This window comes from Python bivittatus, unplaced genomic scaffold (assembly GCF_059951505.1).
Source record: "Python bivittatus isolate LINGU-HERP-01145 unplaced genomic scaffold, Pbiv_v1 ctg000160_np1212, whole genome shotgun sequence".
Lineage (NCBI taxonomy): Eukaryota > Metazoa > Chordata > Lepidosauria > Squamata > Pythonidae > Python > Python bivittatus.
This window is the reverse complement of record NW_028277076.1, coordinates 2326798-2354414: the sequence shown is the minus strand read 5'-3', so window position 1 is coordinate 2354414 and position 27617 is coordinate 2326798. Positions and strand designations below refer to the sequence as shown.

At 44.9% G+C, this 27617-nt stretch overlaps 1 protein-coding gene and 1 long non-coding RNA gene across 6 annotated transcripts in view; one reads left to right on the top strand and one right to left on the bottom strand.

The window, feature by feature from the left end:
• The first annotated feature begins 673 nt into the window (after nt 1-673).
• LOC148214872 (uncharacterized) lies at nt 674-6192 on the top strand. The gene is made up of 3 exons (XR_015797282.1): nt 674-871; nt 5632-5731; nt 6107-6192. It is a non-coding gene; the product is annotated as an uncharacterized LOC148214872 (long non-coding RNA).
• The window catches only part of CDK5RAP2 (CDK5 regulatory subunit associated protein 2), a 62464-nt gene continuing 39070 nt past the window's right edge, over nt 4224-27617 (bottom strand). For 3 of the 5 annotated variants that reach the window (XM_088146936.1, XM_088146937.1, XM_088146940.1), the window contains 15 exons: nt 27424-27534; nt 25483-26041; nt 23881-24113; nt 22511-22559; nt 22047-22165; nt 19996-20121; nt 18209-18325; nt 17218-17407; nt 16667-16788; nt 15347-15595; nt 12215-12450; nt 10883-11020; nt 9705-9843; nt 7658-7704; nt 4224-6890 (listed from right to left, as the gene is read on the bottom strand). In XM_088146936.1, coding sequence (XP_088003062.1) covers nt 6834-6890; nt 7658-7704; nt 9705-9843; nt 10883-11020; nt 12215-12450; nt 15347-15595; nt 16667-16788; nt 17218-17407; nt 18209-18325; nt 19996-20121; nt 22047-22165; nt 22511-22559; nt 23881-24113; nt 25483-26041; nt 27424-27534 — 2492 coding nt within the window. In that variant the 3' untranslated portion in view covers nt 4224-6833. The remainder of the gene's footprint in view (nt 6891-7657; nt 7705-9704; nt 9844-10882; nt 11021-12214; nt 12451-15346; nt 15596-16666; nt 16789-17217; nt 17408-18208; nt 18326-19995; nt 20122-22046; nt 22166-22510; nt 22560-23880; nt 24114-25482; nt 26042-27423; nt 27535-27617) is intronic. The other 2 variants (XM_088146938.1, XM_088146941.1) reach the window with 1 other exon arrangement.

Below are 27617 nucleotides of genomic sequence, written 5' to 3'. Positions count from 1 at the left end.
CTCACTAGCGTTATTACCATCATTAAGAAGGTTCCCCATCTAGCTAATGATACCTTTCTAATGCCAGTAATGATGCTAGCAGAAAGCTCTCATGGGCACCTATGGGAATGTTCTCACGCTGCAGATCCTGTGAGCGAAAAGCTCCCAAGGACCCCCATGGAAGCTTTCTCAGGCTGAAGGTGATGTGAATGAAAGGTCCCAAGTAGCCTTGTTTGAACCCTGCTTCAAACAAGGCTACTGAAAATAGCTTCCAGTGGCACCTCTGGAAACATCCTAGTTCTCCAACATTGGATGTTTCCATGAGTGTCAATGGATGGGTTTCAGTGCCAGGGCCTTCAAGAGGAGCACATAAATTATACGGGGTAGGAAAAGGTGAGTTGAGCTTCACTCCTGATGGTTTCATGGATGAGAGCATGGAGCTGCCAACAATAAAGAGCTTGTGGGAGAGGGAAACCCCTCCAGCATCCTCCTGAGTAAGCCACATCAGCAGGGAATGAGTGTTTGCAGATCCAGGGCCTACTGATTATAAAAGCTGCTCTGAGGAAGGAGCAGGTGTGGGGAGTTGGAGAAGAAGGAGATGGTGGATGCTGAAGTTCAACAAAAAAAGAATGTAGAAGCTGGATTACCCTTATCAGGTAATCTTTATAATCTCTCCCCCACCCTTCTTTGCTGCTTGGCTTTGATTCAGTTTACTGGTCAGGCACAGAGGAGAGCTGGTTTCTCAGGCTGGGAAGTCAGGAAGAAGACGGAGTCAGATGCCACACAAGGAAGGACCTTCAACGCCTCCCTCCCAGCTGAGGCTGGAAGGTTTATCCAGTGAGTTGGAGAGCAGGAGAACAAGCCTCAATGTGCTGTTTCCATACATCTTTAGGTAAGGCATTTTACTTTGAATGTTATTTATTTTGGGTTTGTGGTCTGGACTGCTTAAGCTCCAAAGAGCCCGTATTGGTTTTCAAAACCTTGTCCTTGAATGCTCGAGGGACTTGGAGAATCAACTTCAGCAGGTTCTCCACCCTTTTGGTGTTTGCTTTTGGTTGTAGCATGTGCTTATCAGCTCCACACCTCTCTGTCTATGATGTTCTCTCTCTCTCTCTCCACCAATGTGGTCCACCTTTGATCAGCATTTTTTATTGGTCTTGAGTCATTCAGTGCTACCACAGAAGTGGGCATTCAGAAAAACGTGTGCCTGCTACTTAAAAGGCATTTTAAGTCAACCGTGAATATGTTGGAAACATGAATATTTTTGCAATGTTTTCATTTCCAACTAATCAGAAGTGTTTTCCAACAACCCCCACCCCAGGTTGGTTGTTATTTGATTAATCATAAAGATCTAGGCTTAATTTCCAGGGGTGTAAAATTGTTGGATATTTTAATACCTAATCTTTTCAGGTAGCAATTTGCATTTTCAAGCAGAGATGTTAAAGGGCATGTTGTCTTTGTGGTATTTTCTCTGATCACTCCTATACAGCCTAACCCCAAAGACACGGTGTGTGTATGTATACAAGAGAAATATAGTAAGGGTTTATCTCCAAGCAGGTTACAACTTAACACTGATACAGGTAGATAGCAGCAGAGTTGGGGTGAGAGATGTTCTGACAATATTTGGAACCCAGGGGTTCAAGAAACAAGGGAAGAATTGCTTGAGCTATTGAGATAAGCAGGTGAAATAGAGGCCTAAGTGGGCAACTTACAAAATTTTCCCAGCATTGTGTGCCTTAGAACCATTCAAAATATATTTGGCAATATAATTCCCCCTCCCCTTTAAGTAATGGTTGCATCAGATATGGAAGGGAAGCAGGTGACTGCCATTTTGTATTTGCACACCAGCCTCATGATTAGAAACTCCTGTGTGAGTTCAACTGAACCTGGGTTAACCCACTGCTATACTTTTATTTTATAAGCCCAATCCAGATGTGATCCAGGGTGTGGGAGCTTCCCCCTAAACAGGAGCCTACTAAAAGGCTGATTTTCAATGAGCTTGAGAGAAGGGTGCAAACGTGTGCACTTGGGTGAGTGTGCCTCCAGGAGATACTATCAGAGGCACCAAGGATACCCTCTTAAATGGGACAGTAGCCATTGTGGAATAAAACTTATCAAATTGCAGCCCAAAATCTATTTCCAACTGTTTGGTTGCTGTGGTTTACATAGAGCTCTCATCCAGATTATGAGATGGTAACTATGCATGAAATTGCCTGACTGTATGCTGAAGGTATTAGTGAGAGGTGTTCTAAGTAAAGGCTCAATAGAAGATACCTACAGAAGTCTTGAAGGTCAAGGACCATTGATCTTGGACCATGTCCAACTTGACTTGATCTGGCTCAGCATCTTTGGTGCTGGAAGATGGGACCATGCCATTTCCCATCTGAGTGGATGGGGCAAGGATAGTGGCCCCAAGGAAAGGGGAGAAGTAAGGAAAGTTCTCCAAAAAGTCCATCCCAAAGTTTTTAACGCCAGTCCCAAAATAGTCCAAGGCTCCAGGCTAGAGTTTGTCCTGCCTTAGGCATGAAAGCCGGCTGGGTGACCTTGAGCTGGTCCTTCTCCTTCAACCCAACTCGCTTCACAGGGTGGTGGTTGTGGGGAAAATAGGAGGAGGAAGGACTATGAGATATGTTCGCTGCCTTCAGTTATTTATAAAAACAAAGGGGATAAAAAAATCTAAAAAACAAAACAGCTGCTCTTACCCACTTGCTCAGAGAACAGGAATCTTCTCTGTTGCTAAAGCTCCAGCTGGTTGGTACGAAGGAGGCATTATTTAAGGATCTGTGTCCTTGGCTGTTTGGGATTTACCATTAATAGATTCTGGTAGGAAATGGCCTGGTGTCATTCTGTGCATTAGCTTGGATGAATCCAAGTGCTGCATTTCAAGGTTTAAAAAACAATCTGGCAAAAGAGTTGGCAAGAAACTCCCCATCATTTGTTCTATCTCGACAGTCTGGATCACAAACCTAGTTTCATTCCCTAACCGTTCCTTTCTGGTCTCAACGTCAAATGATTCTAGGTTAGAATCATTAAAATATTGCTCTTCTTAGAGAATTCTTTCCCCCCCCCCCCCAGGGCTCTAACTAGGGGCGGGAGTGATTTCCAAGGCACTATTTAAATTAATTAGGTCAAAATTTTGCTGGGGAGGAAGAAAAAGTTCTCTGTGCTAACTTTTCCCTCTGTAAAGTGCTTTCCTGATTTCCGGGGCAATTACAAAGACTTGGTTCATTAGCAGTTTTCTCCTACGAATTTGGTTTCTTACTCTTTCAAAACTAAGATAATGCAGCCTGAACTACTTGCTCACTCTGGCTGACCCAAGGACATGAGAATTTGCAAAGCCCATCCTCCAGGCCATACTGCAATAACTGTAGACCTGATGAATCTTTTTATTGGGGGCAAAAGGCCAAGGGGACTGGAAAAGTTGTAGAAAGAACAGAAATGAAAAATGTTTCAGCCTTTCCTTCCCTTCTCTCCCCCCGCTTTCCCAAAAAGGAACACAAACAAAGTACAGATGGGCATGAATAAAGGATGCAAAGGAAGAGATTGGTGTGCTATATATAGCAATGCAGATGTTTCAGGTGTTGTGAACGCCTTCAAAAAAAGCAGATCAGTGCAACTAATTCTGAAAGTTGCAATTGATATCATTTTTGATTAGCTCCAAGTGTCTATAATTTAGCTACTGAGTAAAATTAACCTGACGTCTTTGGCAAGACAGGGCGACAGTGAGAATTTTAACGTGGGTCTAAAATTAAACTTCAGCTTGGTTATTTAATGTATCTATTAGGCTTCAACCTCATGAAGAAAGTCAGGCTTGTACACCCTGAACAACAGGCAACTTCAACCTTGGTTGCCTTCAAAGTTCACATCTGGAATTTAGCAAGCGAGTTCTTTGATCCCCCAACCTTTAAATTGGAGGACTGCGTGAGTCAAAGTACTACCTTAGTGAAAAGAATATTAAAATAAGCATTCTTAGGGAAATTGAAGGTGGAATAAAAGTATATAATCCATGTCATGCCATTCTTAAAGCTAAATGGGGCACAGCTGTCCAGCTGTTCTCTGCATGATCCTAGAAATTAAGGGATGCAGATACCCCACGGACTACTCAAAAAGCTGAAAATCACACTTCAAAAAAAAAAGTTGGACTTGCAAAGCTAGAGGAAACATCTTTTCAACCTTTAAAGGAATAAAATAGAGACTTTCAGAAGAAGTTCAAGGCGGTTAGTAGTTTCAGGCAAAAACACACAACTTTTTAAAATAAAGAGATCCATTTATTGAACTGGAAACTTGGATCATAACATCTTGTTTCTGAAATCAATTTCCTGACTCACACTTTACTACGTACAACTCAGCTTGAACATAAACCATTCTTCCATACACCACGCACATTTTAACATTTAAGTGGGGGGGGGGAAACATTAGCTGTGTACCGTATAAAATGAACCAATGAAAAATGCTGGAATCAAGAGGTCCAGATGTAAGTAAAGCCAGAAAGGTGAGTGGTTTTATGGGGAGATCATTTATTCCCTGCATGAGCCAAACCTTGGTTCATGGGCTGAATTTTGAATGCCTACTCTGGATTTATTCAGCTGGAAGCTCTGATTTTTCATTTTTCCAGGAACTGCTAATCGTGCTAGTTCTTAGTGGTCTCTGGAGAGAATCCACCTCTTTGATGAACAAGTTGGTTCTTCTGATCAAGTGGCTCTAATGCTTACGGAAGCACCAATGTTCTTATACTTCTGCGCTCAGTGGCTCAAAGCCTCAAACAGATGGGAGACATACAAGCTGACCTATGTCCCTGCAGCTCCCATTTAAATCAGCCCCCACCAGTGAGGCCAGTGATAAGATGATGGGACCTGTGGTCCAACAGCATTTGTTCCCAAGCCAAGTGTAAATCCCTTGATCAAGTCTACTAATATATTTCAGGAACCTGGCAAATTGCAGAACCATGGACCAATCTAGCTTGAAGGACACCCGCAAATCTGGTGGAATCACTTGTCCTTTTCCTCTCGTAGAAATTACTACCTGCCATTGTGATCAAAAGAAAATCAAAAAAAGAAAAATTAAGGTCTTATATGTTTCCTTGGCAGCCTGAAAAACCTAACCAACATCCAGTTATCACTTTCATTATTCTGTTTAGTATTTCCACTGGCACTAATTGACTGGAGGGGTCTAAGAATATAAGACATTTTCTTGCCTATGTCAGTTTAATCTAGCTCTATTCCTAAGGGCTGTTTCACTGCTACTTTTCCCTAATACAAAAGAAGTTATCAGTCTGGGATGGAGAAGACAGGATAGCAGAAAAGAAATATTCTGGAATGGAAGTTACCTTGTGGTAAGAAACACCAAAGTCGAGCAGGACTAAGATCTATCTAGTTTGGTCACCAGTTTTCCATCAGCCAGCAGGTGCACCCAACCAAGACATACACAAATACTTCTTTTAAATCCTACCTTAAAAGAAGTTCAGGGCAATCTATAAAACAGTAATTATACAAGTATGATGCCATAGTAAACAAGAAATGTATCACAGAGAACAGTCTACAGGAATTTTTTTAGATGCAAGAATGCTTGAAAGGAATGTTACAGAACAAAACATGGCAATTTTCTTTATGGGAATCACACTTTTAATTACCTTTTTTTTTTTTTTTTAAACAGCTTTGCAAGGCCATGACGACAATGTTGAGGTGGTCACCCGAGATGGACCTGAAATTTTTGGACCTTCTGCCCTTGCTTGGTTCCTGTTGCTTTGAACAAGGTAAAGAAGGGTCCTGACATTGCTCCCAAATTTCAACCATGCTTTCTGGGAAGTCGGGGGGGGGGCTCTGTGCCTTTTCAAAGGGCAACATCTAAAACCCAACTGGAATCTGCTCTCCAGTTTGTCACCCTTATGCCTATTTTTCCAGTCCATGGGAACCCAGATGGGGAAACTTTGCAAAGTTGCACGTTGTCCAAGGAGGAGACAGGGAGCAGCAATGTGAATGCAGTTGCTGGGCCCAGAAAGGGGGAGCAGAATATCCTATGCAGTTTAGTGGAGGAAAAGCCCTATCCACAATCCAGTGAAATGAGCAGGGAGGCTTCCACCCGAAAGGGATACCAAAACTAAACCTCTCCTTTCCCCCCTATTCAACAGGTGACCTTCCCAAATGTGGTCAGGAGGAAACCAACCAGCCAATTCTTGCGATTTAAATGGCTCTACCCCTTCATCCAGGCTTCAAAGGAAAGATGCAAGATTCTGCCATTACAGGGAGGGGGGATGGTTACAGCAACTTGCCATCGCTGTGCAAAGGAACATCTCGATTTCCTTTTCATTTCACGGGGTTGTCTCAAGTGGCTGGGACGACCTAGATTAGAACCCTGCAAGCCGCTTCAGGTAGTTTTCAGCCAAGGCCTTCAAGCAAATAATCACAATGCTTTTATTCTATGGGTGTGTATGCATGCACACACGCCCTTCCAGGTTTCCCACATTCCAAAAACTCAGCCTGCGTAAATGAACCCGGCCTTTGCTGCTGTCTCGGTGTGCCGATGGCGGATCCGGCTTCTGCACTGTGATTCCTGCCATTAACACACAGAGGACCGCCATGTTTAACAGAACGAAACCAACCTGCTGTTGCTTATCCCTGCACTGAGGTTGGCTCTGCCAGAGAAAGCTGGAGAGAAAATGGTACCCCGTTTACCAGCCCTGGGGCTGGCGGAGACAGATGTCAGAGTCCGGCCATCCTGAAGGCCTCGGGTTGAAAAACGCTGGAGCAACAGGGTGGAAATGTAAGAAATGTTAAGGCCTTGGATGTAAAGAAGTAGTCGAAAGCCTCAGCTCAGCAAAGGAAAAATGGTCTTTATTGTGGGAACTGGAGCCTTCACTAAACCCTTTTCTTGATGAGGCTGGATGGGACGATTTTGTTTTCAGATGGCTGAACCTAGGAAATAAAACAGGGCTTGCGTTAATGGGCGCTACCACTGCTACAGCGGGGGCTCTGCTCTCCCCTGCTGTGGGCTTTCTGACGGCAAGAGAGGGGATCTTGCAACAGGATGTGCCACCGTGTCCAAAAACGCCCTGCGCCCAGAAATCTAGCATATCCAGGAGAAGACTAACCTGCCTATAAACAGCCACGTACCCCAAACAGTGAGTTCCTGGACAGAAATGATAACCAAGCACTCTGTCTGTGCCAAAAAGCAGCAAACATATGAAAAAAAGCATTGCTTTTTCCTGATAGGCTAGATTTCTAAGCTTCCATTTCTCTGGTAGGCTGGTTTTTGAGCCAACCGACACCTAGAAGTCTACTCCAAGGGACTCTGTAATATCTTCCTCTTCCCACCCATCCTGGTTTCTGTTCTTGCCAGAGTTGGTGATTTGATTTATGGGGTGAAAGACCCTCCCTGTGTCGATGCTGAATGACTGCCCAAGAAGGAGGGGGAAAGGACATGCCTGGCACGCACAGCTGCAAGGCTGAGCCAGTTTACAACCATCACTGTTATGGTGGACCGGAATACTGAGGCCCAATGATTTGGTTGAACAAGGAGGATCTGAAGCATCTTCCCCAACATGGGAGTTGCCCAACAGTTCCCCAGATCCAAAGTACCCTTTCTGGCAAGATGGATGATTAGCAAGGCCATGTGGCTTGTAGAAAATGAACCGGAAGGAAGGAAGAGTCAAAAGGGGGGGGGGGGGGTTATTTCTACTTACTTCAAGATTTCCTCTGGCTTTTTTTAAAACATCATGCGTTAATGCCACTGCAAAGGGAAAGAGAGTTGGTTGGGCTTGAGAGCACACATTTCCCCAAGGCTTCTAGCAGCAGTAATGGCCTTTGGTAAGACAAACATTGCTTGGAAGTTAAGCCTCCCAAAAATGCTCCAGAGGCACCAACAGGCGTGCCCTAAATGCACAACTGGACACATCTCAAGAGGTGTTTGGACTCTCTGTCCCTTATGCCCAGCCTGGAGGGCCCCCCCACCATGATTGGGGATGATGGGATAGGATCCAGGCTACCTGGAGGATGCTAGATTGGGGAAGGCTGCTCTAAATCACGTTGCTTTATTTCCCCTCTCTTCAAACTGCTAAATGGGTATGCAAAACCAAGAACACGAAGCACCTTTTAGGGGAAAGCCCCAGCCTAGGGACAAAACTGAGCAGGGACATCAGGGCTGACTCATTTGTTAAGAAGTTCTTGGCAGCAGCACCGGGGAGGGGCTGAGCTATAAGTGATGATGATCCTCTTGCAAAGGATGCGCGTTAACCTTTTAAAAATGTATATTTGTGAGGGTTTTGACTGCAATAATCCCACGCCAAGGTGGCACGAACAACGTGTGACATTTCTGTGGGCCTATTTGCTGTCCCTTTTGGGGAGGAAGCAAATCTGGCATTTTCAAGGCTAGATTAATTACTCCTTCGCAGGTACCAGGACCGGCCCCACCAGTCGGTTCCCAGCCACCCAGCCCCTTCGTCAAAAAGTAGCAAACGACAGAAATGTCGTGGTGTCTTCCTCAGAGCTGTGAACCATGGGTTCTTTTGAGAAAGGGGGCTCTTCTGCACATACAGGCTTGCACACAGACACACCTATATGCACACCTTGATGCTCCCACCATATCGGAACATGCACATGGTATATTTAAATATGCATGCCCATTTACTTACCAAGTTACATATGCACCTATCTACCTCTACCTGTAAGGGCGCACACATGCCCGTTTTATCTTCCTCCCATCAAATACTAATGAAAACAGAGGTTCAGCTTCATCAATAACTCAAGACAACTGATTGGAGGGGGGGGGAAGATTTTGTCTTGGGCAATTCTGGAAGTGGCCCTCTGTGCTGCAGCTGGGGGGCTTTCTTAGGGCATGTGGTTAAAAAGAGGAAGGGGTTGGATTGGATGGGGGTCTAAGCTTTTGCTCTCTAGGAGGCACAGCAAAGTGGGTGCATCAGTTTGTGCCAGTTCAAGAGGTCTCTGGGCCCCCTGGGCACCCAAGCTAAGGACCTGAACCCACAGATCCCCCAAACTTGTTTCTAAGCTGCGGGCTGCACTTAGCCCAGGAATAATTTGCCAAGGACTGCGCTTGAAGAAGCAGATAGGGCCAGGAGAGAAACTAAATTAGGATTTAATTTGCAATTAAGTTAAATGCCATTAATACTGTACTGATGAATGCTACCCCATGTAATTAACAGTCTCCCCTTTGCTCCCTACAGGCCTGACCCTTAGCTGTGTCAGTTAGGTAAAGTAGCTGCATTCAGGCCACATGCAGATTTCATTATGGTTAACCTTGGGTTTAGTGTGTTAGGTGACATTGACCCATTTGGCGTGTTTATTATTCAGTGCATTGTGCTACTCCAGAAAAGGGTTAATTCCAAAAGCAGGTTAGGTGAGATTGCCTGTGTAACCACAGCCTAAAAGCTACAGTTTGATAACAGCTGGGAGGGAGGCGAGCTTTAGGATCTGTGCTCAAGGTGGTTGAGGCTTCACAGGGATCTTGGGAACTCTCCCAACTTTGAGTCAAGCATTGCAAAAGTAAAGCTTGAGTCAATGATGCAGCAAGTCAATTTCCCAGCTGAGCTCTAGCTTGCCCCTTGGAGCTGCAAATGAAGCTGGGGTTCAAGAAGAAAAGAAGAGGGACAGCACTGTGTCAGACCAGGGGCTGGCCTAGTTCAGCCTTCTGTCCCCACAGAGGCCAATGAGAAGCTCTCAGGGAAGCCCAAAAGCAGGACAAAGAGCAGGGAAGAACGGAGGACCCCCACTCACACTGATCTATGATGACCCTCTCCATGTTTTCTTTTAGTCGGTTGGTGGAGTACAAGCACTTGGCCGTGCTGTGCAGCTGCTGCTCCTGTTCGGCCAGTTTCCGACGGAGCCTGCAGAGCTCAGACTTCAGGCTTTCGTCCTGTAATGCAAGGAGGAGGATTAGCTTTTCTTCTCCAAATGACTGGTGCGAGCTTCCTGATGCTGGGCCAGAGGCACCTATGGCTACAGAGGAGACGATGCCCCTCTTCTTGCGGGCCTGGAACGCTCCCCAGCTTCTTTCTTCCCATTCTCTGCACCCCGGGGCATCAACCTGCATTAAAATGTCTAAGCAACTGTGTTCTACCCACCTCCCATTTGGGTAGCCAAAGGAGGGGGATAAAAAGTTAAGAGCAGCCCTCAGTCTGGTTCAGCCAAGAGACGATTCACTCCATCGTTGAGTGTCCTGGCTCGTTCAAGAAATTCCTAAGCGTGTTAAAAAGGCACCTGCCTGCTTCTACTATTCCTCCTCAGCAGCTATTTACAACATGCTGTCTTCTATTCTGACAGTTGCACACAACCCATATAAAACCCATATCCATCCAGGCATGCCTCCAGATTGAGTCTCATGCAATTTTAAGTGTTCACAGGGACAGCCGATTTTCTGTGTTTTATATCTTCCCTGTCCTGTTTTGATGTTGTATTTTATTGTTTCCTGTAAACTACCTGGATTTCTTCAGTTCCTGGGTTGATTAGAAGTTTAATAACAATTTATCACCGAGAAGCCCTAGAACTGGAGGATTTTGAAGATCTTGGGACCAACCTCTGAAGTACAGCATCCCTGATGGCTGGCTGCCAAGTGTCTGCTTTTAACCCACTTCCATAGGGCCACTGGTTTACCCATGAGGTTCTGCCCAGCACTCTGCTGAAGCAGTAACAGCTGATGGAAACAGTCGAAGACTTTTCAACCAGCCATTGCTCCATTTGATGACAGCAAGTCCTGTAACTACAGGTTGAGTCAAGAAATGTTTCCTTCTATTGGCCCAACATTACTTGGGGTTATCTTCAAGGTAAGACCCTGGGTTGCAATACTGCGAGAAGGAGAAATAAGCTTTCTTGGTGTGCCTCAATCATGTTGCCCTCTCTCCAGCTTTTTGGGTGCTTGAGAAGTTTCCCTTGTTTCTATGCACGCAGATCCTAACCTGAAGCGAGTAAGCAGCAGCGTGGACCACTTTCATCGGCAGGGAGACTCTCCACAGGAGGTTCAACAGGCGGGTGGCTTCCTCCAAGTTCTGCTGGACTGCCCTGAAGGTGGCATACGAGCTGCTCAGAGGAGCCTGCTATAGAATTTGGAGAAAGAAAAGAGAAAGATTTTATTCTTTAAAAAAAAAAAAACTTGAATTAATGGCACAAATCCAATTTGCTACAATTTTCAGTTTTGGGCTGATGAGCGTGAATATTGTGAGTCAGGCAAAACTAATTTATTCAGTTAAAAAGGCAGCAAAATTATGCATTATTCAAGAATGGGGGGGGTGTTGGAGGAGCAGGGATGCAGCCTAATCAATAACGATAATTAATAATGGGTTACATTTACTAGGCTCACTGTGTCTCTTGGAAAAATACTCTCCCTCCCCTCCCTTCCCTGTTTTGCATTACACATCTTGCCATTTGAAAGTCAAATGACTCCTGACATCAATTTTGGCAATATAGATGTTTCTCCCTTAGCAGGCCCTTTAAACTGTTCCATTTAATGGTGAGCTAACTATTGGGGGCCAAGGCAAAATGTTTTCCTCAGCAGACACACGAGGAAGCAAATAAAAGGAACTGCCAGAGTGAAAAATAGGCAGGGACTCAACAAGAGAGAACATAAGCTGGAGAGACTGAGCGTGGCCAAAGTTTGGGGTGGGGAGTTTCCTCTTACAGTCACTAGAAATGTTTTGGTTTTGATGTGAGTCACTTTCCAAAAGGATTTGATTTGATCCGAGTCACCTATGGGGAAGCTTAAGCCCAAATGAAATGATGAACTTTATAGCAGGCATGCAGCTTCTATTTTTTAATCTCACCTTTCCCACCTCAGTTCTGGACATCCTTTTACTGGGAGAAGCCATGGAATAACCCTGGACCATTCTATAAGGGAAGGTAGGGTTCTCTTGGGTTGTAGGACCCTCCCAATGGCCAAGGAGAGCCTGCAAGATTCTGAATGGTAGGACCCAGTCCACTCAGAGAAGGTGGAGGATGGTTCTTGATTCCTTCCTGAAAAATACTCAGCTCCAAATAAGAACTGATACTGCCTTGCTGGAAGTGCTCCCTGGCTTGGGGAATCAGATGTCTGGAGAACCACCTCCTAGGAAGAACATCAGGGCAAGGATGATACTAGTCTGGTTTCACTGATCTGCTGGAAAAAGAATAGCTTATTTTGCCCTTCCCTGCTATGGAAAAAAACTTATGGAGCGCATCACCTTACACTCTGTCCTCCTAGGGATCTGTGGTTCCATAATAATCCCATCCTTTCAAGTTCTCAGCTATGCACTTACTGTCACTGCAGAATCCAGAGCTTCTGCCTCTTTCAGAGGAAGCTCTAGTTCAGATAACCGCTTCCGCCCTTCTGCGATCTGCTTCTGTAGACAGTTGTAATCTTCAATCAAGCCAAGAATGTGCTGGCCGTTTTTGTCTGCCCACACGCAATGACTGGGGATGGGGCAAATCTCTTGGGTCTTCTTGGCCAACAAGTTGCAATGGGAGGAACTGTCCAAGGTGCTGAAACTGAACTCTGTAGCAGAGGTATGGGGGAGGATGTTGATTAGCTACCATCCATCTGAGCAACATCTACAGGTAACAATAGCCAGCCTTCTCTCATGGGGGAGTGGACACTTTTCCAGCTCTTAGATGTTTAACCCCTGCCCCATCCATGTTCACTCTTTCTCCTCTGCCAGTTGAAAGCCATCCCCTCTGCTCCTAGAGATCTGGGATGAGGTGGCCTTCTAGCAACCCCCTTTTTCTTCTTACCTACTTCTTTCCTTGAATTCCAACCTGGACACATCCATTGCAGAGCTTGGAGGCTCACCTAGTGCTCTCCCTATTTCCTGATCTCCTGGAAATTAACTGTACAAGCAAAGCATTTCAATCTGGTAGCGTTCAATGAAGCCACTGATAGGCAAACTTTCCTAGCTGGTGGGTGTGACTGGAGCTTCAAGAGCTTGTGAGGGCCCTTGCAAAATGATTGCTGTAGCTGAGCATTCCCTGCCAGGTCAAATCACAACACCTATTTACCAGAATACAAGCTGGTAAAGGTGTTTCCTAACCAATACCTTCCTCTATTCACCCCTGATGTTGTTCTCTCTCATTTTAACTTTTTGGGGTAGAAAGGAAAATAGGTGGGCCACTTCCAAACACAGACCCTAAAAACTATCTTTAGTTTTTAAAGATGCTAGGGGACTGGTGTATTTTTGTTTATAAATATGAAATTGGAGGGTGATCCTTTGCTTTATGTTACACCATCTTTCCTTCCCTCTAAATTAAAGGAAATAGAAAGGACCTGTGAAGTGGCAACAAACTTCTGTATTTCTATTGCATCTCAAGGATGCTGCTATTGCACTGGAGAATTTAAACTCTACTAAATTTAAATTCCTACTAAAGGAGGAGAGAAGGTGAGGGTCACTGTTGGATGCAATCCCTGATGTCTTAATTTGTCTGAAAACACATAATTATCCTCCACCAAGATTGAATAACTTGGCTTCGCTTTTTTTTTTTTTTTTTTTTTTGCATTCTTTGGGGAAAAACATGCTTCAATCTCTTCTATTGAAATCTCTGAGTCAATGTCATGTAGCAGTTAAACTCAGTTGGACTTGCGGAGGAAGGACTAGGATTGGATTCCATCACCAATCATGGAGGCTACCTGGAGACACAAGGCAGTCACTGTCACTCAAGTATTTTTCATATTCTGGAAATATAATTGGAGCAGAGTGTGCTGGATATGCTGCCTTGGGTGTCTGGAGGAAAGGTGGCATATAAATCTAATTTTATTAACAATAGTTCTATACCAGCTTTGGCTGGGCAATGTCCAGTTGCATGAAATATTTTTTTTTTTGATAAACCAGCCTTATTAACTCTGCAGTGGAATCAGTTAATTAAATGGAGATCAATTCCAAAGATCCTGGACTGATCAACAGAGCTTTCCCAATTGGCCACCAACTCCTCTGGTGATTAAACCCGATGACAAGGAAGATTCACCCTCTGTTATATTTGTTGTCCTGTCACTTTGTGGATTTGAAGCCTTCCCCGCCCAAGAGGGAGACCCAAGTCTCCTACTTTTTGTACACAAATATGTTTGGGGGAAAAAACCCTGAAAAACCCAAACACCAAGGATGCTTGGGGTCATCTTGATTTGCAATATTAGCCGGAAAAAAAGCCCTATCCCAAAATGATGACTTTTCAAACACACAAAAGCATGCATTCTATAACACACGCACCGAAAACCTGATCTCCAGTGCTAGAAATCTCTCATTTCTTCTTGCCAAGGATACCTAACTTGGATTATAAAATCCAACTCTGCAGTAAACCCAACATTTCATGGCTCCAAGACGTGCAAGCCTATTTTTGCATTGTTTTAAGATGGCTTGATTCATCTAGGTATTTTTTTCAGCTCTGCTCAACAAGGTCAAAAGTACGAGATGAAGCCAGCCATCAGAGTGGGAATATTTATTCTGTTAGTCTTCTGAGCTATGGGGCATGTGTTATGTTCAATGGCACTAGAGATTCCAATGCAGATTTGCATGGCATACAGATACTTCTAATTTCCCTTAAGCTTTAAATGGTTAGAACCCTTGACTTGACAGTAATGGGGGGGGGGAAGAGTAGGGAGAATGTCCCTCTAGGGCACAAAATATATTCTTCTGATTTATTCACAGATCAAAGTATATATTGATCATTCCCAAGTAACACACAGCCAACACTCTTGCCTTAAACAAGCTATTCAGGTGAGGAAAAGTTTGCAAAACCTGAATTCAACAGTTTTGCCTTTACTACTGTAAGGCTGCAAGCTGAACTTTGCTGCCACCATCTTTGCTTAAGGAGGCAACGGTTGGGGGTTTCTGAAATATCTCCCCCCAAAATTCCAATCCAAGGAGCAGCTCTCAAAATGCTGAATTACCCAGAGTGAATGCTATGTGAACTCAAGCCCACTAAAGCTTGCCCCCCAAAATCATCTAACCACCTTACATGTACCTGTTGAATTCTCCCAAAATCAAAAAAGGCTTGGTCCACATTTGGGGGAAACAAAGAACTGCCTGGTGGTGGGGAGGCAGCTCCTCCACCAACTTCCTTGAGCAAAATAGAGCTTAGAGAAGATGGGAAAAGGGAAAAGCAGATGCAAGAAGATTGCAGGAGGACAGGATGATTTCCCACCTATTGATCAAAGGCTTTACCGGGCTCCTATGGAACTAGAATGGCACGTGAAAGACAACATAAACCCCCTTTCACAATTTGCCCCAGCCCAAATAATAGCAGGCTGCATGAGCCTCACCCACCCCAAATCTCCCATGATCTCTAGGTTGGATTTATGGGCAACACCTCCTGCCCAGCCCATGGAAGTGGTCATTTCAGTGGTGGCTTTGAGTTGAGAGGACCTTTTCAAACCAAAACAGGCATGGCTGAGTGCTTCTCCCTACCGTTGATCCCACTCCGGGGTTGTGACTCGTGACTGAAAAGGTAGCTGATCTGCACAGCTGGGCCCAAGCAGCTCTTCTCCACCTTTCCTTTGTGCAGCTGCTGTTCTACTTTTTCGTGCAACATCTGGTTTGCCTTGATGCTTTGCTCAAGCTGCATTCTCAAGCTCTGTATTTCGGTCAATAGTTCACCCAAGTCAAGGGGCAGATTCTGATCTTTCCAACATTCATCTGCTCCATTCTGGCTGCGTTCTAAAGGGTTTTAGGGGGGGGGGGTGTTTTAAAGGAAAAAAAAAAATCATTACTATTATAAACAATTAAAATAGCTGTTATTAGAATGCTGAATAAGCCAGATTCTCAGCCAACTCCAAAGAGCAGGTAGATAATGATTTTACAGGTGAAAAAAAATGCATGCACACGAACACACACACGTATGCACGCATAACCCTCTCTAGTAATTGCTTCTACTCTCCAAAGATTTAATAAGAGCCAAAAATTATTTTTCACTTCGACTATAAAAGCTAATGTTGCATACCCAAAGCAAAATTACGTATTATTAAAGGACTGGAGTGAAGATGATTTATAAATTCTGAAGGACGTTTGAAAGTGCGGTGAGAAGAGAAGAGAATCCAGCACGAGATTAAATAACTATAAGAAAATGTCCTAATTAGGAGACACTGAAAGGGAGAGTGTGAACAGAGGCTAAAAATAAAGGCAGCGTCTTTCTTGAAACTTGGACATCCTCTTATTACCGAAATCAAGGAACTCAAATTCTCTGAACCTGGCAAAGAGCAAATTTTATGGCAGAGGCCACCAACATGTCCTCCAATGCCCTACCCCATTAAAAAAAAAAAAAAAAAATCTTGCAAATTTTCAAAAGCTAGCAAAATCTCACTAGAGATTGCAGAATGTGGAGACACACACAGTGTATTAAAATTTGCAGAGCTCAGAGTAATGGTTTCACATGAGGCTGAGTCATCCCTTTTCTCCTCCTACAAAAACTCTGGAGAGTTCTCTAATAGAGCAGGCTTCATTCTGGATGGGGAAAATCCAGATCCTGTCCCCTGCTCCTCCATGAAATTCACCAAGGGGGGGGGGGGAGGAGGAGATATCTCTACTTCTGCTTGCTATCTGGCCCTCCATAATGATGTGGCTATTCCCCAGGAGTTCTTGCCCTCCTCAATGGGCTCTTCTAAATTGATAGGCGTGCCCACGTTTGATATGAACCAGATATGAACCAAAGGATGGAGAAAGAGGGCTCATTAAAACACCAGCATGCCAGAAATTGTCTGCCCCATTTCGGATTTGTAGCTGTTCCTTTACCTTTTTCATTCCGGAGCACTTCGTCTAACTTTTCATACACCTTGAGTTCCACTCTCAATGAGCACAACAATTTGTCACTCTCTGACAGCTGATGCTGTGTGGTGGCCAGCTCCATCTGCAACCTGTAACATCCCAAGCGAACTGGTCAGCGTGGTTTTAGAATTCAGCATCGCAAGTGGTGACCTACCTGTGCTAACGCCATCCTTGTTATCATGAGAAGTCCCATTCAAACCTTTCCCCCTGAAATCTGATTTTCTATAAAAGAAATGGATGCTGGGGTTATTCATCTAGTATGGCCTTCAAGGCTGTACAGGTCCACAGCACCAGTTGCATCCTAACTCTAGTTCTCATGCTTGAGGAGTGCAAAATTCAACCCCATGGGGAAAGAATCTGTGGCTGTCCAAATGCCCTCTCAGCAGAGCCAGTGAGGAAGGACATTGGGAGTTTTTGCTCAGTAACACCTGGGACATGACAGGTTCACCCTCCCCATTCTGCAACAGAGGTGTTCTCTAGGGTTTTTCTATCATGGATTTAAGCTATGCCAGAATGACCTGTTCAGTTCGTTCCTGACGTTGTAAATTTCGTGGGTCAGACCCTCATTTTCAAGCTCGCGTTTTCCCACTTGTTCCTGCAGCTTCTCGTTTTCCTTCTTGAGATGCTCATAGTCCTTCTGAAGGCACTCAATTGCCAGGTGCTTCTGAGACAGGGATTCTCGCAGTGTTTCATTCTCCTTTTGCTTCTCTGCAAGAGGAATCCCAAGTCCTTCTGAATATCCATACTTCACTTTAGTCATTTTCCTTTATTCCTTGCATCATTTCCATACCACCCTACCTCTCATGATTCAAGGTAATAAAAACAAAACGTGGACGTACACATGATGAAATAGCAAGTGCAATCCAGGGTGGCCATCTATCCTGAAAGCCCATTGGACAGGATGGTCCTCACTGCTTTGCAAAATGCAAGCAAGGTGGGACTACCCTTACTGTAGGACAAGGTATTCCATAACTAGAAAGCAATACTGCTCTAGGAATTGAAGATTTGTTTTCAAAGGTGAGACACAGAAATACCCTCCCTCCAGCAAACAAACAGGGAGCTCATCTGTTCTTTAGGACTTTAGCATTTCCAATTGGGGGGGGGGGGTGCTGCTAAAAGACATCTTGCATAAAAGAATAAAAATGTAACCCCTGCAATAGCTCGGAGGGTTATGAGCAGAAAAGAGTTTCTTGCCCTCCTAGAACTCAGATTTAGATGGATCAAGCCATTTCCAGCCTCAGGTGTGCAACAGTTGACCGTCAGTCTGCCCTGCTTTACTGACACAAAATGTTGCAAAACATGAAAATCACCGTGAAATCGAATGCATTTTCCTCTGAACCATGCATCTTTTTGCCAATCATTTCTTTGGTCAGATCCCAAATGGGCACTGATAAAGCATTCTCTCTGGAAGACAATGTCAAACATGGAACAAAAATATTGCCTTTATGGCTTTCCAACTTAAAAAAAAAAAAGATCCCTTCCCCTTCAACAGCACGCGCCTTATCTCACCTTGGGATCCTTTCGCCAGCATTGCATTCAAAACCTGGTTCTGCTTCCTCAGGAAATGAATTTCAGAAGTCAGGGAATTATGTTGCTCTGAGCCACGGATACAAACATTTGCTACGTCTATAAATATATACATAAAAATGATTTAGGAGCCATCTCTGGGTCAGTAAAGATTAAACTTTCCCAGACAAGAACAATTTAAACAAAGCAGGGAGGGAAAAATATAGACCTGCTACAAAAGCTATTTATCCCCTATATTTTCTGAAGGTTATCATATCATACGGCGCAAAAGGGAATCCAGCTGGACTCTGAGCAAGTCATCCCAAACTCACTTTGGATCCCGGGTTAATACCAGCCAAACTGCATATTATCCTTTGCTGATAATGGCAGCGGGGGACGACGCTGCTACGCTGATCCTGGGCTGCCAACCAGAGATTGAGAACAGACAGCTTTGCCGTCATTTTCAACACCCCAGTAAATTACCGTTTTTTAAAAGATAAAAAAAGGAGGAGGTGGTCATTTTCACACTTGGTGGCTGGCACTGGGTCTCTCTGCTGACACAGGATTACAGCTGCCTCAACAGAAGCCGGGCAAGCAGCTTGGCAGGGGAGAGGGCCCTGGGATGGGGCTGTGCTGGGGCCACTTCTGCAAGATGACAATGGCAATTTCAGCAGAGCCAAACCAAAATGGACTATTTTAGATGGGGGAGCTGGTCCAGCCAAAACACAAACCCAGGAAAGTTGGCTCCATGACGGGCCATCTGCATTGCAGTTCAGTATAGAGATCCAAAAAATCTCTCTCCTCTTTCAGGATGCAACCTTCCTTGATGTGGGAACTCAAGAGGGACAGAAGCCAAGCCTCAAGTGGTCCTCCCTTCTCCATTGCAGGGGAACTAAACCAACCAAAACCGAATGATGGGGACAGGGAGAAAGAGAACTTGAGCCCCATATGTTTCTGGGATCTCGATCCAATTCTCACCCACGTTCTGCTGTTTAGCTTACAAAGCGTCACAGGAGCCTCAATCGTGCAAAAATGGCCATACTGTCCAGAACAGCAAAGAACTGGGAAGAGCCCCCACCTGGCACTAGCAAACGTTCTGTCCTTTTTCCTCTCCGTTTTCTATTTCCATCAGGAGGTGATACATTTGCTAAAGTAGCAGAGAGATGGATCTGGGCATGTGGAGCTAATGTCTATTTCCTGCATTAATGGGCATCCTTTCACCAAAACCTGATGAAGCCTTAATGGTGCTGGAGGTACTGAAGATGTGATCCTTTGGTGAGAACAGCCTTCCTTTCCAGCTGCAGGGAACTACTTTACAACCCAAATCAGGGATGCTGATATATGCTTTACCATCATGACACGAGGGATGGGTCACCATATCTACATAGTATCAGCCTGAACCCCCCCCCCCAAATGGAGGGCCAATTGATTCAAGAAAGCTGCAACTCAAAATGAGCAGGATTAAAACAAGGGTACGAAGGGGGCTTGCATCCATGTTTGCTGGAGCAGGAAAGGTGGCAGTGAACCAGTTAAGCTGTGATGAAGAAAGAAAGGCTGGAAATAGGACTCCCCAAATGCACTTTGTCGGAAGGGGCAGAAGAGAACAGAGTCAATCTTCACAACCGCTTGGTTGGCAACAATGAACGTGTTTAGATCTGCTTTTCTAAACCTGGTGTCCTCTGGATGATTTGTATGGGAGGGGAGCACTAAAAATGTACAACCGGCATCTGTGAGGAGCACCCTGCTGCTGGAGGAGATGCCACCTGCCTCTGGGGATGTCTACATTTTACCTGGGTTTGGGACAGGATCCAAGACCTGTTGCTCAAGCTGCTTTCTCAGATGGTCATTGGTTTTAATGGATTCTTCTAGCCGATGCCTCAGCAAGCGTATTTCCTGGAGATGCTCCATCAACAGCTCTGAAGAAATTCCAGAGATTGGATAGATCAGCTTAGGTTGGGGGGGGAGGGGGGAGCATGACAACTTAAGGGTGCTGCAGATCCTCTACGGCAGTGGTGGCCCTTCAAAAACAGTACCATCACCTCCAGGCCAGGTGGCACAACCCTGACGTCCCTTAAATGCTTCGTGCAGAGACCCAACTTCATCTTGGCCACCTAAAAAGTCTTCTGCTGAAGCAATTCCTTTCTTTGATGCCACCTCCTTTCAGAAGGACCTGCCTTATAAAGCACCAGCTAATGAGGGATGCCAGGAGGTGTGGAGGGGGGAGAAAACTGCCTGAAGCCTTGTTGGAGTGCAGCTATCTAGAAAAGCTGTAGCCACTTAGAGACTTTGGACTGAAGTAGCATATAAGACCAAGAAAGAAAGTAGACAAAGCTGGGTTAAAAGACAGCGCAAGATGACTGTAGAAAGGATGAAAGGCAGTTGAAGCTGATCAGTAATAGTTGCTTTTAAAATTCTTCTAGAGAGGGAGCTCAACATGCCAAAAAAAAAATCTATTTCCCAGCTTAGCTACTTACGTAACTCCCAAATTCTGGGGTACCCCCCCAAAATCATCTAAAATAAATCAATTCAACTGGTGGGCACAACTGTCTAAGAAAAACCTTTCAATCTTTTCTCCAGATTCTCATCGGTAACTAAAGCAAACCTGCACAGACCATAACAACCCATTCATCCCATGACACCCTTATCTTTGGCATCCTTTCTGCATCCCTGTCCCACCTCCTCCTTTCTTCTTCAGTCCAAGATCTAACCTTGAAATGCAGACTCATTCCCAGCCATCCCAGACTGCCACCCTCCCAAAGTATTGGTCTCTGATCCCTAGTATTCCCAGCCAGACTGGCTGGAAAATTCAGAAATCTAGTGTCCAAAGGGACTCTTCCTCTTTCAGTCACGTTACTTTGCAGTATGCTGTGCATTCAGTTGACCCTATGTAAAATAATAATTCCACCAGGAAATTGGTGGAATTATTGGATTCACGCGTCACCTAAAATGAAGCACCAAGGATGTCTCTTGTTCTGCCCGGTTGCGCTCAAGTACCTTTGAGGGTGCAGTGCGTGGAGCAACGGATCGTCCTCCACCTGCTATGCATTTCTGCATGGCTCGGGAATTGCTCAGCCCTACATTCACTTCATTCTGCAGCCTGGCCTGTTCTACCCACCCACCCCCAAAACTTCCAAACCTCTGTGGCTTTCGCTGAATGTTTCTCAGTGCTGCCCTGTTTTCACCTGAGCTTCCAGATTCCAACCTGAAGGCATCAATTGCACAGGGTGTGCATTTCTAGGTCAATCCTCCATCAATTATGCAGTGTAGGAAACCTTACACTGGTTTCTATAAAGCTGGAAACCATAGAATTTAATCATCACCAGCTAATGATTTGGTTCACAGTCTCTGGGCATTTTGTTAGAGCAGGCGTGTATTTAAAAGAAATCCACAATATCAGAATGGGAGATAAAACTACTGGGTGGAATATTTAGTGTATTTTTGAGCCTTCAAGAGTCAAAGCAAAGCTGAAACAGCTTTTGGAGACCATGTAAGAAGAAGCTGGATCAGGCCAAGGACTTGATTAATCTAACATTCTGCACCACTCAGATGCACCCAGGAAACTCTCAAATATACCCTAAGAGTGGTCAGCTCACCCAGTAGATGATATTAATAGCATTTTACCTGAGACTGGAGGAGATAATATACAGGCATCAGGACTAATTGCTATCGATATGCCCAATCCTCCATGAATTCATCCAGTCCCTTTTGAAACCTCCTTATTTCCCTGTTATCTGAAGGCCAAAAATTCCAAAAGTTTTACTACGAAGTCCAGGCTGCTGACAACGCGAAGCTGTCCCTTCTGCAGCACCGCTGAGCATTGGCCTGACAGATGGATGTCTACCTGGGGGAAACTTGGTTGGGGTGACAGTTGGTTTTCCTTTTCCGCTCTCTGTCTCTTCTTTTCTGTGAGCAGGCACTTCTAAAGAGGACAGCTGTTGGGGTATCTCGAAGTCAGACAAACTACAGGAAAAGAAAACGGGGAAGGTTTAAATATTTTACTGGACGTTCCACAGATTGCCAGGGAAAGTTGCTTTACGGTGAGACAACCTCAAGAGAAGGGGCTCCCTGAACAAGGAAAGGACTGAACCCTCCCCAAAAGGAAAGTAAATGGCACTATAGCAGTTACATAGGGGTAATTTTGTTGGCAGATTTCAATAAAACGTCCAAGGGAATGGTAATGTTACAACACAGGAGTCTGAGTGCTCGGCTTGATATGCGCTCACTGCGCCATTCTATCTCAACGTTTAAGAATAGGGTAGGGTCCTGATGGAAGGAAATGTGACTGAAAGCAATTCTAGCACCTACCTCTGTGCAAGGTTGCAAAGCTTTGTCATTTCGTCATCTATGGACTCTCCTAAAAAAGCAGGGAAGAAAAAATAATAATCATTAGCAAGAAAAATCGAGCAGTCTGCCAAGGAATTTACTAAGAGAATCCAACCCGGGGAGCACCACCACCAAGAACTGGGCTCCTGAAATTGCTTCTGTAAAATCACCTCCTTGCTTGAAACAAAAATAGGGTTAAGAGAGACGTTGGAGACAGATGGAAAAGCACAGGAAAGGCCAAAGTGCCCCCAGTAGCAGCCATTCACCAACCGGTGGACAAGGTTGTCTCATCCGACATTCAACTCCAGACCTGATTTTTATTTTTAACTTGTGATTCAGTGCAACCCTGTTGTGCTAAGATATATTGAATTGTCTCAGTTGTCAGCAACTTCATTAGTATATATGATACCATCTGCTGATTTGAACAGAAAGGCATTTTAATGTTGATTCGCTAGGGAGACTGATTTCCAATGCGAAAACAGAAACAATAACAAAAGAAGGATGGACAATCATTGAATATGCTGGTCTTTTGAGAGCCGGCTACACCACACAACCCATCATATTGTCTCTCAGATGAAAACTGCTCGGGATCCACAACAAAACTGACATTAGACCAGCTTGCTGAACTGGGAAATCTTTCTGTAGCCAGGGCTGGGAGTCTTTTCTTTAAACAGCTTTTTTGGGGAGCCAAGAGCTCCAGGGTCACAGCATCACCCCAAGCTCCAGGACCAGACCATTTAGGATCTGTCCTGCATTTTGAGAGATTTTACTAACCTCTTTGTTAGCTTCAGGCATTCCTTCCTCAATCTTCCTTTCTATAACAACATAACTGGTGGCCAAATTGCAACCATGCAATTTGGGGGGGGGGGGGGACGACTCAAGGGCCACAACAACAGCAGGCCTTGGAGGCCACGGGTGATGTGTAGGCTCCCCACCACCACCTTCTTCTATCCCTGCATGTCTGGCATTAACATCTTTCACCTGCAGTTTGTGTTGCCCTGCTGCAACCATGGAAGAGATGTCCACCAAGCAAGGAGAAAGGGTGAGGCCAAGGACCAAAACACAGGAAGAATATGGGACTTAAAGGAAGAAGATAACTGGCATTATGCACAGGTTTGGGAGCAGAGGTGTAAGTTGACCCCTGGCCTTTTGCTCCTTTCAGAAATTTCTCTTTCAAGACAGGAGATGGAAACAGGAAGGAAGGAACAGCAAAAGGTCATGATAGGTTGGGGTGAAGCTTGGAGAGAAAATCACAGCACTGTCTCAGGGGACGGACACCACCATCAGCAAAGCTCCTTCTGGAAGACCAGATCTACGCTGCATATAATCAAGAAGATGACAGAGCTACCCACCATAGAGACACTGGTGCTCCAGCCTCTCAAACAGCTGGGCGCTCTGGTTGAGCTGTTCCCGAAAGCTCTCGGCTACATAATAATCCACTTCGCTGTCCTGCAGGAGCTCCTCAAAAGCTCTGATCAGATTGGACAGGTGTTGTCGGTAGGTGGCACAAATGCTATGGCTCTCGTGGATTTTCTGGCGCTGGCAGGACTGTTCGAGAGCTGACGGGCAGGTCGAGAAATCTTGCCTGCAAAACAGAAGCTGCAGCTGTAGCCAGGCTTTCTAAAACACCCCTTCCAACGTTACCTGCAGCTGCTTGACGGGGAAAACAAAATTCAGATTCCACCCCTTCCAGAATTACCAGGGGTTGTTTTAGTGCTCTCTGCAAAACTAGACTAAACGAAGAAATAAATCAATCCTTCAATTGATCACACCATCGTTGGATACCCTTTTCTTCCTGTATTGATCGTTCAGAGACAGGGATGCTCAGGAGCTCAACACCTGTTATGGAAGACGATACTTGTGTTTCCAAACCCATTTTCACTTCTCAGATCAGCTTGGCTAACATGAACCTAACCAAATGTGCTTTAACATAGAAATAAATTGAGAAAGGTTTCACGCTGTGGTTCAGGATTTTCCATTCCCTTACCTCTTTCGTATATTTCTGTACTTCATTTACAGAAACAGGGGGCTGTGTTCTTTTCCCCCTCATATCTTGTACTGTGACAAGTGCTAATAAAATTCTGATTTTCCCCCACTGGAAGATGCTGCACACCAAAAAAAGGCCTAACAGGGGAATAAACTGGATGGATAGATTGTTGGTAACTACTGTCCTCTCCCCCTCCCCAAAATGCAGCCGGGGCAACAGAGCTTCTGAGTTTTGACACTGGCACAAGAGATGCCCCAGCCAGCCATCTGAAAATTAGAAGCAATTCTTCTATTATATCCATGTTTTTTCGCAGGCGCTCTCAACCACAACCAGGCATCTCAGCTGGACCCACACCAAAAGCTGGGCCACAGCTGCCAATCATTCACAAAGAAGTGTGGGGCCCAGGGAAAAGTGCAAGCGGCCAGCTTCTTCCACTAATGTTGGGGTGTCGCATCCCTAGGCCCACAGGTTGCCCTGTTGTTTCTGAAATCGAATGCAAATGAGGTACATCTAATTCTGCTTTAAGGCTAGTCCAGTGGGTGAGCGTTGCCAGATGCTGTGTTCCCAAATGCCATTGTTGGCTCTCTTGGGTAGGATGTTAACGCTTCCACTGGTGTCCAAAATTTCCTGCAGAGTTTCACTGGATGACCCCTTTAGATTCTAGTTGAGTGCTCTTACCCCACCATGATTAAGAGCGCAGCCATCCACACACACACACCCGTGGCCCCCCAGCCTGTTAGTTTGATATGCTTGTTTGCAAATGTCTTGCTTATTTATCTATGAACTGTCTACATATGTCTTCCCTCGCAGTGCTACAGGATCAAAGCCCTCCCGAGAGAAATCAAGGTGGGCACTTTTGCGTCCAACTGAGGCCAACTTGGCCTCCTAGCGAGACTCCCAAGGAGGAGCAAGGCAGCCATATCGTCCTTCCCAACCCTTTCCCCAAAGTGGGCTGGCTGCTACTCACTCAGCCTGGGACACACTTTTCAGCTTGTTGTGCAGGCGGTAGACCTCATCCAGCAGCCGCATGTTGGCCATCTGCTCTTTCTCAAGCTCTGCCTCGTTTTCCGACAACAACTTTTTGAGTTTGTGTAGTTCAGTTGAGGGTCCAGACCCAGGAGTTGCAGGAACCTCAACGCGCTCCTTCGGCTGCAATATGTTGGAGTAGTCTGGTAATTCAGGACTGCTTCCTTTAGATCCTGCAGGAGAGGGACCCTCCCCATCGTTCTGACCCAGAAGAATACTGGGAGGAAGCTGTTCAGCCAGATCAAACTGGATCAGCAGCATTTGGTACTTTGCCACTTCGGACTTTAGGTCCTTGATTCTTTGCCTCAACTCCTCAACGTTGTCCACGGCTTCGCAGTCAAACACATCGACGCTTATCGTGCTTGGCTTAAGAGAAAGCAGACTCCTGCTATCCAAGGACGCGGTTGTTACGTCCCCATGCTGTTTCTCGGAGAAATCAGACGGGTGATTAAGCTCTTGCAAAGCAGATGGTTTCGACTCAGAGGTGTATCTTTCGGTTTCTGAAAAGGAAAGCGTGCACGCGAATGCATTTAAGCAAAGATGGACTTTGCCGGTGTTAAAAACACCGCGCGACAAGCCACGTTTGCCCTCCCATTCATCAGCAAACCATTTGCAACGACTCAGAGACTTCACTGCTTTAATCCGGCAGGAAGAATCAAGGTGGAAAAGCTCCATTTCCTGTAGCATAAATATGAATTACCATTCTGAAGACCCAGAGATGCATTTCTTTGAGATTCTTAAGTTTCAGATTTAGGTTCCTAAAACTAGTGATTCCTGCATTCCAGCAATGAGGACATCATCTGACTTGTCTGTCAAACAGACTGTACCTCCCCCAAAACTGGTGATTTCAACCCACATCCCCAAACCCTACAGCTACTGGGTCTCGAATGGGGAGGAATTGGTTCTTCCTACGGATTGTTTCAGTATCTGAAAATCCAACAACTAGACCCAAATTATGTTTTGTGGAAGAAAGAAGGAACACAAATAATTTTACATTTCTTTATGTCTTAGATTTATATCCCAGCTTACCCCCAGGAGCTCAAAGCAGCATCTATCACATTTCTGCCACCAATTTTTTTCACCAGCACCAACCCTGGGCTATAAGCTCAACTAAGGGAGAATGAATGGCACAAACCCATTTAGTGAGTTTCCATCGTGGGGTGTAGGCTTCAACCTGTACCTTCCCAGTTCTAATCTGCCCCTTTAGACCACACTCGTTCTTAAAATAATCAAAATAAATCTTCACAGGCATATATAAAAAGCCCTAATTTTGCTGCAGTTTGTATGCAAGAACTCTTTCACTGCACTTCCTATTTATTATTCCGTTTTGCAATGGAAGAATTTATTGACGAAGCGAGTAATTTTGGAGGCCTCTCTGATCTCAAGGAAGAGGGAATTGAAGCTTTGTTACCAGATTCACACCATGATCATTAATCATATGTATCAACCGCATTAAGCTTTTCAGCTAGGTCCTGAAAAATTCAAACAGAGATGGGGAAGGCATTTTGTAGCTTCCAAAATGTGAGCTTGTTAGAAGGCATTGATCGCCATTTAAAAATAAAATTATAGATCAGAGAAATTTCATAGCTTCCGACTCAGAGGTAACCTATATCTCTAATTATACGTAAGCCATCTTTGTAAATCCCTCAAAAAGTGACACCTCAAAAAATTAATCTTCGGGAGCTGCTTTTCCAAACTACAAAAACAGTGGTCAGAGAAGAACAATTAATTCCAGCAAATGAACTATTAGACACAATATTTTAACAGCAGCATCAACACGGCTAACTCGTTTTTGCAAGTTGAGTATCCAACCGTGCAGGCTGCAAATTGCACCTGTACAAAATTGTATGAGCTGTAGAAATTCATAAAAGGGAAACCGTACCTAATTGGGTCCCTTCACTGATGCTCTGATCTTTGTCTCTTTGGCCAGAGCTCTGGATACTGGACAGGCTATCATCTGCTTCAGAGACCTCCGGTTTGATCGCCGACGCTTCTGGAGAAAAGGTAGGCAATATTTTGAGTTTAAGTGACCTGGAAACAGCCTGTTAGAAATGAAAATAAAATTTAACGAGCACT